The sequence below is a fragment of the Oenanthe melanoleuca genome, chromosome 1, assembly GCF_029582105.1.
Source record: "Oenanthe melanoleuca isolate GR-GAL-2019-014 chromosome 1, OMel1.0, whole genome shotgun sequence".
NCBI lineage: Eukaryota > Metazoa > Chordata > Aves > Passeriformes > Muscicapidae > Oenanthe > Oenanthe melanoleuca.
In genome coordinates, this window is record NC_079333.1 from 55,311,251 (window position 1) to 55,324,392 (window position 13,142).

General features: G+C 36.6%; 1 protein-coding gene across 3 annotated transcripts in view; it reads right to left on the reverse strand.

Annotated features, from left to right (window-relative positions):
• NAA16 (N-alpha-acetyltransferase 16, NatA auxiliary subunit) overlaps positions 1 to 13,142 on the reverse strand; it is a 61,764-nt gene that overhangs the window by 22,917 nt on the left and 25,705 nt on the right. For all 3 annotated transcript variants that reach the window (XR_008840675.1, XM_056493705.1, XM_056493695.1), the window contains exons 8-9: positions 12,182 to 12,277; positions 8,588 to 8,694 (exon numbers count right to left, since the gene is read on the reverse strand). Coding sequence is in view for 2 of the 3 variants with exons in the window: in XM_056493705.1 (XP_056349680.1) it covers positions 8,588 to 8,694; positions 12,182 to 12,277 (203 nt within the window). In the remaining variant the exon portion in view is untranslated. The remainder of the gene's footprint in view (positions 1 to 8,587; positions 8,695 to 12,181; positions 12,278 to 13,142) is intronic.

The window sequence follows — 13,142 nt, forward strand, 5'->3', positions numbered from 1 at the left end:
ATATCAAGTGAATATATTTCCAATGGCAACATGAGAACTACATTTCTTAAGTGTTCTTAAGGTACTACCTTTTTTTTTCAGAAATAACTACAATTCTTCAAAACACATTATCATAATTGGCCTCACTACACACAAACACATCTTGTAGCATGTTTTTTTTTTAATCATGTCTGTGGACTTCCCAAATTAGGACAGCCAGTATTTTTTCCCCCATGTTTAATCCATCCATCTTTTCAAGTCTGGCATTGCAGAAACGCTCTGTTGAGCGGCTCCACTTTTAGCTTAATAGCACAACACGCAAAGAAAAAAAATTGAGTACAAATTTAAAGCTATATAGACTCAGACACTGGTACTCAAACACTTTGACTGTTCTTTCAGCAAAAATGGCAGGGCAGAAAGACAGGGTGGAATGGACAATTGGGAATGCGAACTACTCTGTCCACAATTCAGGGCTCTCAGATAATTCATTCAGAATTGCATGAGAGACTCATAAATCAGTTCCCTAAGAACATAATCTGCTGGAGTCCTATAAATTCTGTGTCTTTTATTTTCCCTTTCAAAATATGCTGTATAGAAAAAGCAAGAACTTTTCTGGTGCAGAATTGCTATATATTAGAATTCCAAGACGAGGATGACAGCTCAAGGGACTTGTATGACCTCACCTCCCATAAAGCAATCTATTTTTGGGCTAAAGGCCATCTTCTCTTTAAACATATGCCACTGTAGCTGTCACTAGAGATCACAGTAAGGCATCAGGTACTGGGAACAGCAGATATAGCTAATAGTTATTTAAAATGGAAGTCCTGATCTCCAAAGCACAGCACCACATTTATAACCTCACATACAACATCTGTCAAGCCTTAGACAACCATGCCTCTGAGCACCTCCCAGCAGCTGTGCATTTACACAGCACATCAAGAGTAGAGACAAGAGCACGCTGATGCCAGTGTCACACTGATAGTCCAGGCTGCATAATGTTACCAACACATTTGCTAGAACAAACTCCATCAGCAGAAACCTACTCAAAGTGAACATGAGCTATCCGACCTGAGAAATTAATCTGGATGCAATTACGATTAGACTTTTGTCAGTATTTTGTCCTCCACTTTTCCTTCACCATCTGGGGCAAACTCATCTTCAGTGAGCATCTACACCAACAGCCTGGCCAAATGATTGCTGACTTCTAAGCTGAAAGTATTCTTTACACAGCTCTTTTTTAACTGAGATTACAAGCAGATGATCACTGACAAAATACCAAATGCACAACGCTTCCTTTTAGAATTTGCACTGTGAAATTTTTCAGAAATAAAGACAGATGCCGTATGTGCCACTCTGAAAGCTCCAAAATCAAGACTGATGAAGGACTGTAGAGAAACAAATCATATGTGGTCGGTAGATCACATCCTCAGCCTAACCCCACTGTACTCTTTAATAAGGCACTTTGGCCTATCTTGAAGCATCAGTTTCACATGCTTCATGTGACCCGTGGTGAACCATGCATTTACTCACATTTAACAAACCTAATGTGGGTCTGAAGTTACTCAGCTGTGTTTTGAAGTTAATCCATTTCTAAAAGGCAGATTCTGTGGCAAGTTTTTTCCTTTGCGAATAGCCTGAAGCAAGAAATTCTAAGAAGTGATTAGGGCTCTGCTGGAAAATGGATATAAAAATCACAACTGGAGATTCCAAATTACACTATGTGGATTAGAGATCTCAGTGCTTCTGGATACAGGCATTCACATGTGTCAGCATGTCATTCTTTACTGTGCCTTTCCGCACTGTTTGCTGTAGGGTCTCAGTGCTGCCAGACTTATATAAAGTGCTCATGCCCTGGCACTGCAGTAGCAGTTCAGATGAGCTTGCCTGCTGGCAAGTAAATGGCTACAAGCTGCTCCTGCACTTCAACGTGAAACACAGTAAGAAGAATCATTAAGGTCTGAAGAGAGCTCTACAGACTGCCTAGTCCAATCCTCACTACAGAACAGGGACAGCTGAAGTAGACTAGTCCTGGCCATGTCTAGTCACATTTTGACTACCTCCAAGAAGGTAACTTCATCACCTCTCAAGAACCTGTTCTCATGTTTGACAACCTCTGTGACAAAAGTGTCTTTTCTTTTGCACAAATATTCTCTTATATTTTAATTTGTACATATAATACATTGTCTCCGGGCACCAATGAGAAGCATCCCTGTCTTTTTTCATTCTTTTCTTCATTTAGTTACATACACAAGATCCCACCTGAGCCTTCTCTTCTCCAGGCCGAACTAAGTCACTGACAAGAATGTTCCCCCACTACTGGCCCCTGTGTTATTTACTTGGGGACACCAGCTGGAGCTCACACAGCAGATGACAACACTGAGCCTGGCAGTTCAGCCAGTTTTCAGTACAAATTACTGTCTACTAGGGTGTAACTTCAACATGTCTGTGTTATCACAGATGGTGTCAAAAGCCTTGCTAATACACAGGATCAACTGCTGTCTGCTTGTATGCTGAGACAGTAATTTTGTTACAGAAGGTTATTAAGTTAATCAGGCATGAATTCCCCTTCATAAATCCATCCTACCTACTGTCCTTTGTGTGTTTGGTAAAGGTTTCCAGGATTATTTGCCTTATCAGCTTCACAAACACTAATATCAACCTGACTGGCTCACAGCTCCTCAGATCCTCATTTTTGTACTTGAAAATAGGAGACATTCACTCGAGGCCTTAGGAAACTTCATCCATCATGATGATATCTCAAAGACTGAGAAGCACAATTGCATTGTCTACCTCTGTAAAGAGTTAGAGATGCATCCCAATCAACTTCGATGTGCACATCCAGTAGATTTAGATATTCTATCCTCCAGTACCAAGATGCGTGTATTTAAGAAAGCAAAGTGACACCCACATACTAAAAAAAAAAATTAAAAAAAAAAAAAAATAAAAATCACAGAAGTGGTGTACAGTCTCTGCTGCCTTGATATATCTTGGTATTTCATCAGCAACTCTTAGAAGACTAACAGAAGATTCACCAGAAGTGCTGAGCTTGAAATGAAAATCATCTTAGAAAAGATGACCAAAAAACAGTATCATGGAAAGTGATGTGAATTTTACTGCATTCGCCTCATGAAGAAGTGTGAAGCTTCATTTGTCTGCCTTTTTTTTTTTTTTTTTTTTTTTAGCCTAACAGCAAAGTTGTCAATGAAGTCACTGACAGTTGGTATCTTCTGCTTCTCCTCGAAATGTAACAGGAATCTGCTCTTGGACATGTAAAAGGAAAAACGCACGTATCATCAAGACAGCACTACATACACCAACTTGGCATCACCTGAGCAATGCACTGCTGTTGTGTTGTACGCAGTCAATTACAGAATGTATGCAGGTGCCTGATTTAAGAAGTGTCCTATTGGAGGAGCAAAAGGGTCCTGGAAGATGAAAAGATAAATATCACAATATCCAATGTTTGCCTTGGTGCTAGCAGATATGAAGATGCAGGTTGAGAAGCTAAAAGAAACTTAGGTACCAGCTTGGGACAGGTCTTCCTCCCAGGAAGATGAAGCATGCGCTACATCTACCAACTAAAGCCATAGATGCAACGTGTGAAGAGTAAAGCTTAAACTGCAGATTTAGTCTCAACATCACCATGATGATGTTTATCACAGAGTGCTTTGCCTTTACAGGTAACTCTTACCCCAGAATTCTTCCATTTTATGATAGATATTATCCAAATAAAATTAACATGGTGGGGGGAAAGGTCTGAGAAACAAACATGGAATGAACTTAGTTTTGTAGAGCAGTAAGACATTCACAGGGTTCCCTTAGGATGTCTTAAACAACAGCCAGAACCAATTATGTGTTTCAAGAGGAATTGTACAAACAGGCAAAGGTTGTTACTTGAGAAGGTGACTGAACACGAGATTATGAACTCAGCCATTTTCTTTTTCTCCATGCATCATGGGTGAGTAGAATCTGGGGCAATGCTTTTTACATTTCTGAACTCTGCCTTTAGGTAACCACATTCATTCACACTACTTCATTACAACCAAGGGTTTTCACACTTAAAGCCTCAGGCTGCCATATAATAAACAGAAGGAAAGCATAGCTAATTCCCTCACAACATACAGTGATTACTTCAAGAATCATCTGAAACAAACTGACAGTGATAAATATTATTTTCCAAGTATTTTTTAATACAAAGCCATAAAGACAGTGTTCCATTAAATGATTTCTCTAATATTTTGCAGGTAAAAAGTGATCTATGACTGAATATCAGCAATGATGTACCACTGAACAGTTTATATTGTATTACAAACTTCCTTTGAATGAGACTCCGAAAAATAGTGTAAGACTGAGTCCAGCAGTCTCTAGCACCCTCCAATTGACCTTGTCTTCAGTTGGAAAGACACAATCTGGCTGTGTACCAGTGTAGCAAGTTAGGAAGTGACTAGTGCATGCCTTTGGTATCTGCAAATAGGGAACACAGTAACAATTATTACTTCAGAAATAACTCAAACTCTTTACATCCTAACTCCTTTTGCTCCTTATTCATGCACATAACCTGTACAAAATCAATTGCCAATATTAAAAAAGAAAGAAGACTCAAATGGCCTTTGTCCAACTGTTCTGCAATTCAATGCCCCTTTCCTTATTCCAATATTAGAGTAATTTTATGCTAGAGCATGGTATAGAACTGCACTCAGGATACTGAACAGCTGGCATGATTTTTTTAAGTACGCAGGCTTTTATAATCAAAAGTTCTATCTACAAAGCAAAATACATTGATCAAGTTAAAAAGACAGTAGTTTCTAGGCAAAGGATAATTGTTAGCTTCTTTTTTTTATGGCTTCTCACCCTTCAGCCTGAACTACTTATGTCTCCTCCAGTCTAGGTGGCTTGACAAAAAAGAAGAAACAGTAAAAAAGCAAACCAGTTCACGTGCTACTTTACTGCAATATCATAACAGCACAAAACCTGAAGAAATCACAACCTCATTTGAAGAGCTTTGAAGGATTAAACCATGTCTTTTTTAACTCCCTTCTAAAACTATGGAGAAAAACATAAGTCAGCTCATTGACTTGTAAGCAGTGATGGATCTCAAAGTCTGAAACTGGGTCTTGCTGCAAATGCATGCACAATAATTTACAGCAAAGCCAGCTTAACACTTGCTACCCATCAGTTTCCGTAGTTCTTTTAAAGTCTGCTTTATAATTTTCAATGGGTTAGCAATTTCCTCCTAAGAGGCAACAGTATTTCTGGGAGAAAAGAAATCCAGTACTGCTTGTCCCAGGTGTCACCACACCATTTCTGTTACTTTCTCAAACATCCAAGTTTCACAGTTACCAAACCTTGAACAGTTTCTTTTTTCAACCTAATAGTGCAGTCAAATATATACCTCTGTACATTATAAACTGAACACAAGGCCAACACACACAATTTTTTCTGCTGCAGAATTACAGCAAAGTCATAGATTGCATAATGCAATATGAAGCATATTTTAACTCATTTATTCAGGAATGATTTACCTGAAAACAAGTTTTTGAGTATACATAGAACTTTGTTGCTTTTTGGCAATCTTTCTTTATTGAGCATATTTCAGATTTTGATGTCTTTGGTTGCTGAAAGAAAATTCCTTCCAGCAATAACCTTCAGATTAATTTTCTGTGAAACAGCTTTACTTTTCCCACTAATGGCACCCTTCTGAGACTTCACCCAAAGGATCTTGAACAGTTCTACTTACACTGTGAAGGAAGATTAAAACCATCTTTCCTACTAAACCAAAATATCACTTTTATGAAGTGATGAAGAGCAAGTTGTAACCCACACCCTTCACCACACCAATATTCACACAAGTAGGTAAACAAATTCCATTTCAGCAGCTGGAAACATCCCATGCACCCAGTTGGCACTGCAGTGATTTCAACTTTATTTTTGGTGGGGCATTCATTAGTTCTTTCCAGAAGCAGCTGGGAAAGCTTCCTCAATGTTAGTTTCACAGATATGAAGTGCTCATGGAAGAGATACTTTGGGAAGAAACCTACCTAGCACAACAAAAAGGCTGAGTATCAACTCAGAGCAATTAGATAATAAATGACATTTTCCTGAATAAACTGACAAATGTTTGCCTTCTATACAACCACCCTTTTCTCCTTGCTGTGCAAAGATCACAGACCCACATGGAGCTCTAGAAAGAAGGAACTTCCTAGACTTAAATACCAATTCTTTCATCAAGTCTTCATATCTACTATGCCACTTAAATCCAGCTGCAGCTGACTACACCAAACTGCACTTGTTTCCAAAGAAACACAGGGGGAACTTTCTTCCCAGGTGGTAGAGAAATCAGAATTTTGCTAGGTATATTCTAGAACGTATAACACAATAATGACTACAATCCTCTCTTTGTCAAACTATACAAGTAATATATGTGAGAAGCTAGTACTAACCTCCAACTTAGACAAATTAGATACCAAAATAGAATATTTTCCTGAAAGATATAGCACACATGTTTGCCACAATTTTCTGCCCTCAACCTCTAAATTATAGTAATTCTAAAATTAACTGTCAGGAACTAAAATTAAACTTTATCTTCATTTCAAAGATTCTTATATTCTTCAAAGATTGTTCTATTCATACTAAAGCTATTGGTAAACCCAACCAAGTGAGACGTAAAAGACAGCCTGCCTTGGTAAGGAAATGATTTGAAATACAACAAAAATGCTTTTCCAGAAGTTAACGGCATAAACAAATCTCAAGCATGTTTCGAAAAGGTGAAACTCTTGATTTTAATTACTTTTGAGGATTAAGCTGGCAGTTTGAGCAGCAATGATTTGATATAATGAAGACGACTACGAGGAAGGCACCTTTCTGTGTAAGTCTGCCCCAAAATACTAATTAAGTGCTGAAAAATCTTTTCAGATGCCAAATGAGTTTATACATCTTTCAATATCCATTCTTCACACTTCAAACAGCAGAGGTAAAACTTCCCTAACATGGACTGTAGTTCTATCTAGAAACCCGATGTATCAAAATTTTAAAATTTTGATTTAATTTCATTTACTTTGATAAATGTGCACAGCAATAGGCACTGTATGAGTATAAAGCTAATAACATTGATGTTTCAGTTGCTGCTAAGGTATGCTTACACTGAGCTGAGGATTGTTCAGGTTCCCATACTCTGTGAGGCAGCAAGGGCATAAGAAGTCAAGAAGGAGCATGGCTACGTGTCCTGGGTTGGCGTTGTGCCTGCTCCTCTCCCGCCCCCACACCTCTCTGTCTGCATGGAGCTGCCGCCAGTGCCCTTTCCCCCCCCCTGGGGGGGGTGGTGCCCCGGGAGCTGTGCTGCTTGGCTTGCCCGGCTGCTGCTTGCTGCCCGCTTGCTTCTGCCCCGCTGCTTCCCTTCTCCTGCCACCGCGCCCGGACACTAGGACAGATGATCTCAAGTAGCCAAAAGGATATCCCATACCATACAGTGTCATGGCCAGTATATGAACAGGGGGAGTTGGCTGTGAGCTGTCATTCACTGCTCAGGGATGGACAGGGCACTGGTCAGTGAATGGAGAGCAGTTCTTCTGTGCATCACTTCTTTCTCTTGAATTTTAATCTTTTCTTTCCCCTTTTCAATTACAATTACAATTATTATTATAGTTTATTTTAATTCAACATTAAAGTGTCCTTACCTCAAACCACAAGGTTGATCTGTTTCTGTTTCTACTCCCCATCAGGTAGGGGTGGAATATGCAAGCAGCTGCATGACACTTAAGTTGCCAGTTGAGGTTAAACCACAACAATACGATACCAGAATTAACTAAAACTATGTCAATCATGGAAAAAGTAGAGATTACAGAAGTGTACTGAAAATTGCATGTTAGAACACTAGCAAAGAAACTCTTTGAAAGAAGACTAATTTTAGTCCAAATAAAGGAGTATTCACTTCTGGTTGAAAAACTGCATGATGTATTTAGGGTTTTTTCCAGATACAAACCCCTCTTTTTACCTAATCATGAATGGATTAGAATACTCATAGTGTTTGTAGCAAAGATCTGATCTTAATTATTCTGTTTTCTACACACTTTAGTAACAGGCTCTAGTTCAAAAATTTATTTTTGATATACCTTACTGTCAGGTTTGGAAGCAAGAATTACATTTGAAACAATAGCTCTTATGAGACAATTATACCAAATCTGAATTTAGAAAGCACAAAAATTATACACTGAAGTTTCAGCTAAAGACTGAAACAGGAAACAGGCCTTTGTGATAAATACTAATGTATTAATGCAATTCAGAACTGTACATAGAACAACAGCCACCTGATATTATAAATGCATTACTTCTGGTGACATCATAAACCATAAGTTGAAAGAATCCTGTAAGACTTGCACTCAAGCACACAAAATTAATGATTATCTTTTATTTTTCAAGAACCTCAGTGCACTATTAAAGCATTTTGACATCAAGTGAATATTCACATATGACAAAACAGCACATAAGGGGAAAAAAAATTCAACAACTCTAATTGGTAGGTTACAGGGAAAGCTACAAAAACTCTTAAGATAGTCTATTAGCAATTCAATACAGAAGACTTCATTAAAACCAAATAAATACTAAATTTTACCTTTTCTGGATTGTAATATAAAGATTTCAAAGTGGTAAACAAGGGTGGGCAGCCTTTACTGAAGTTAACCCTCAGGAACTTATCCGTTAGTTCTCTAAATTTTTCACCTAGGAACAAAAGTGTGTTTGGTTATATGTCAGTGGTTGCAAGTGTTAAATAAATATATGCACTAACTGCTCTGCAACTCTGGATAACAGAAACTGAGAAACTGCGATGAACGGTTTTAATCTTTGCTGATATTTAATAAGACTCAAATGTGCTCCAGATTTAAAAAGAAAAATAAAAAAATCAGAGTAAAATGCTTAAGTTGCTAGTGTTTAGGAGTCTGCTGGCAGACATGGTAACAGACTTCAAACCTGCAGTCTATTAGAAGGAGAAAATATAGGTGCTGACTACAGAGGATGTAGCAAAAGCTATTTAAACAAACACTGAAGATACCCTATAATATTAAGAATAACATGGAGATCTTGCAAAAGCTCCATCACTGGAGGTTTATATGAGAAAGTTAGGCAAGTATGTTTTAGGAGTAGTGCAGATATAAAATATCCTGATTTGAGGAAGAAGGATGAATGAAATTAATCCTTTGCCCTCCCTTCTAGTCCTATTTTTATTAGTAGGACATGACTTGCGGTATGATTGTTTCTGGAATTAGAAACAAGATTTACTGTTTCAGAAACACAAGCTCTATATCAGAATCACCAGTATCAAAATATACTGCAGAGAGCTAAAAATCTGATTGAATTATATTTTCAGCTAAAAATTACAATACTTGTAGTAAGTGATATCTTTCTAAGCAATGCTGTTTAAAAAAAGAAAAAGCAGTACTTCAAAGAGAAGACATTCAGCCAGGAAAACACCTGGTTTTCACGTTTCTTTGCTATGATGAAAGTGATTGTTTTCAGGTGAGGGGGCTGGAGGGGGTGGCTGCTGTTTGGTTGGGTTTTTTTTCTATTATTTTTATTGACTTTGCTTTGCATAGGGATGAACTTTTTCCACACTTCAGTGCCTCCTCTGTTGTGGACTTCCCTAACTTTCTCAACAAGGAAGTAGCACACTTCACGTAATAGTAGGATTCACCCATAAAACTAACAGAACTGTTGAAATAAACTTAACTTCAATAAGAACACATTAAGAATTTGATTAACAGATTGTTTTTAGATATTCAGAAAATGCAGACACTATTGCTTCATATACTACACTTTCATTTACTTTATCAATTTTCAATTGTCCTACATTCACTGTTATCAGCAGTGTTGCTAACAAAGACTAATGAAAGTAATTCATATTCTCACCTTGCTGCACTAAGCCAAACTGCTGTATATAGAAACTCCTACCTGTGGATGGAGATCAATAACTGGACTGTAAGCACATGCATTATTACAGATGGATTAATTAAAATGTGTTGTCTCACACTACAGAAACTCCCTAACATAAAGAAAAAGTCCATCTCAGTTTCTCCTGTTGAATTTTTCTAATTTATTGTCTTGCTGGAAGAATCATAACTTAGAATTTAGTAAAGCAAGATTCAAGTTTCCATTAAATACCTATTTACTTCTAGAAAGCAAAACAGCTTTAAAACAAAGTCTAAAAAAAAAAACAATACAAAAAAGAGCACAGCTGGGCACCAACTATTACAAGAAGCCAAGCTACAATTTAGACTCTGAGGTACCCACCTGACCACAGGAGCATAAACAAATCTAAAAACGCATGCACACACACTAGTAAAATTGATGGTACAGCATTCCTCCATAAAGGTGGTTTTCAGCTCCATCAAGGAATTGATTTGTATCAAATACAAGGTTAGGATGCAATGCACAGCAAGGTCTGGACAAGAATTTGTCCTTTTAACATAAACCTGGATATTAGAGTATTTTAATTTTTAAGATAAATTTAATTCTGAATCAAACAGTGACAGCTGCAACTGGTCAGTGACCACACTAACAGTAACTGCATTTAACCAGAAATTCTATCCTCTTGAAACTTGCAAATATTTTTCTGCAAAGATTCCTTTCTACACTTTCATATTCTTGCTACCAAATTTCAACTGAAAGAAATTCTTGTCTCCTGTACTTGTAAACAGAGAAAATCATCTAGTAACTAGATTAATCTCTACAGGATCAAAAACAGTCTTACATTGTCATGCCTCATACGCTTAATAAATAAGTAAGTAAAAACAAGTTTTAATTTTGAAAAAATATTATTTGTTATAAAATACTAAGTAGCCAAGAGACTTGTCTTGACCAACCTAATAATGATTTTTGCTTTCATTTAACCTGTTGTAACAGTGTAAGCAACTAATTCTTGTTACTAGATATTTCTACTTCAATGAACATAAGCAGATAAGGCAACCTAGAGCAAAACACACAGTGAAATTAAGTCAACAGCAAACCACACTATTAATAAAGATATAGAGGAAAGTGTTTTGCAAGTTATTTCCTTGTTTGCTGTGTTACCATAACAAACTTATTACATAAAAAAACCCCAATTAATCATCACCCAGCTTTTCAAATCTAGCTAAAATGCCTTAAAATTTGCACCTGTACCTTCAAAGAAACTGAAGTATATAGGATGATAAAAGGCACAAGTGGCAACTTCTTATGAAGCAGTTAAAATCTTTTGATTCTACACAGGAAATGCGTATGCACACTCAAACACAATCAACAACAGGAGAGTGGACTAGATGTGCTCTGGAACATTTAAAGGTACCAACCAATGTGGTGCCCAGCAAATGAGCTAAACTAAAAACTAACCTTATAAATTTAATAGCATGAGGAGGTATGTTGGGAATTTGCAGCTGATATCAAATTTCTTGACACTTGATATCTAGCTTATGTACTTTCCAAAAGTCTTCTACTGGAGTTTCAGCAGCTAGACAGATACACACTAATTATATATTTTTATGGTATTTACCATGGCATTTAGTCTCCTTCTTCTATTTAGGAAGAGCAAAGTTTTTTTTTTAACAAGTATATACATATTTTCCTTCCAAAATTGTGGGTATTTGTGCACTGTGTTTCAAAACTAATTTTGAAAGGGCAAAGTCACAAAGAACTCAGCTATAAAATGTAATAATTTGGACTACATAATACCACAGATATTTTTGTTCCTTTTCTTATCAAATTAGCAGCACAAAGGTAGTTGTCAAATTAAGTTCTAATGGCTCTACAAGAAAGTAGGTGTACATTTTTTACAGTAAAATATGCACATTAAAGATACAGGAGGAGGTATGCATACATAAACACTCACATCTTGAATTGAAGTGTACTATACCCTACATTTTAACTCTTGATTCTTAACTTGCATAAAGCAGAACAATTATGTACAGGAACTCCTACAATCTACATATAATTCAGCACTGTAATTTTATCAACACAAATACCACATGGCTCATATCATATTTGAGTATATGAAGCTTTTCTATCAACTAAAACATAAAAGAATTTTGTCTCATTCAACAGAAATGCATATATTTGTCTACATGTTCAAGTAGGTATTACATGCAAAAGTAAGTATTAAATACACATTAAATAACCTGATGAAAACTTCAGAAAAAAACGAAAAAAACTATTACAGAACAGATATACAACTTGTTACCTGAAACAAAGTTTAATGGTAATCTTCTAGGTGAAACTGCTCTGGGATGTCTTTTACTAACTTCTTCATAAATCTGAAGCCTCTCTTCTAAAGTGCCTATTATCAGCAAATACAATAGATATAAGTAACAGACATAATAACCTATTCCTTTAAATGTCTTTAAATGTTGAGAATTTAAGTGTTGAAAATTAAATGAGCTAGACTCCTTATGTGGATTTGGAAAATCTAAACGTCTTGTTATTTTTTCAAGTTAATCAAAAATAAAAACTGTACTGAGAACACACTGTACATACAATACACAACTACCAGCATTAATCACTCTAAGGATAAACTTTAAACAGGACCATTACCTTGCACATTCAATCACACAGAGCTGGAGTTTGGCTTCTTTCAGTTACATGCTGTTCAGACCCATTCACACATTGTATTACATTCATAGCTTCAATTAACCCTTTTTTTCACTATGCATCCATTTCAGACACTTAAAGCATTCAGAGAAACGTTGAATTTCTAAACCACAGGTATACAAACAGCACACTATACAAGCATGCCTCTATTATAGGTCCTCTGGTGACTGCAAAACCAGAGTACAATACTGCCAGTGTAAGTACGGAGTGCTAGAATTCTATATACCTTAATGCTTAACAAAAATAAAGCTACTTGAAGATTTTCTGCCCACTCCTCCCCTTTCCCCCATAATATGCTTTGGAGCTCCAATGTGGTCAGAACTTAAATAACACTAATCTTTTGCTTTAAAATGTCATTTTTTAGATAAATAAGTTTTGCTTAAATATTAGATTTATCAAACAATTTAAAACTGAATGTACAGATCAAGGCTACAATACATAAATATTAAATATATCCATTTTTTTTTCATAAGAAAAACAGTTTATCTTGTCACTGAGCTCAGATGCTGGGGAAGGGGGGGGAATCTATTACCCAGTGTCTCCAAGAAATGTAG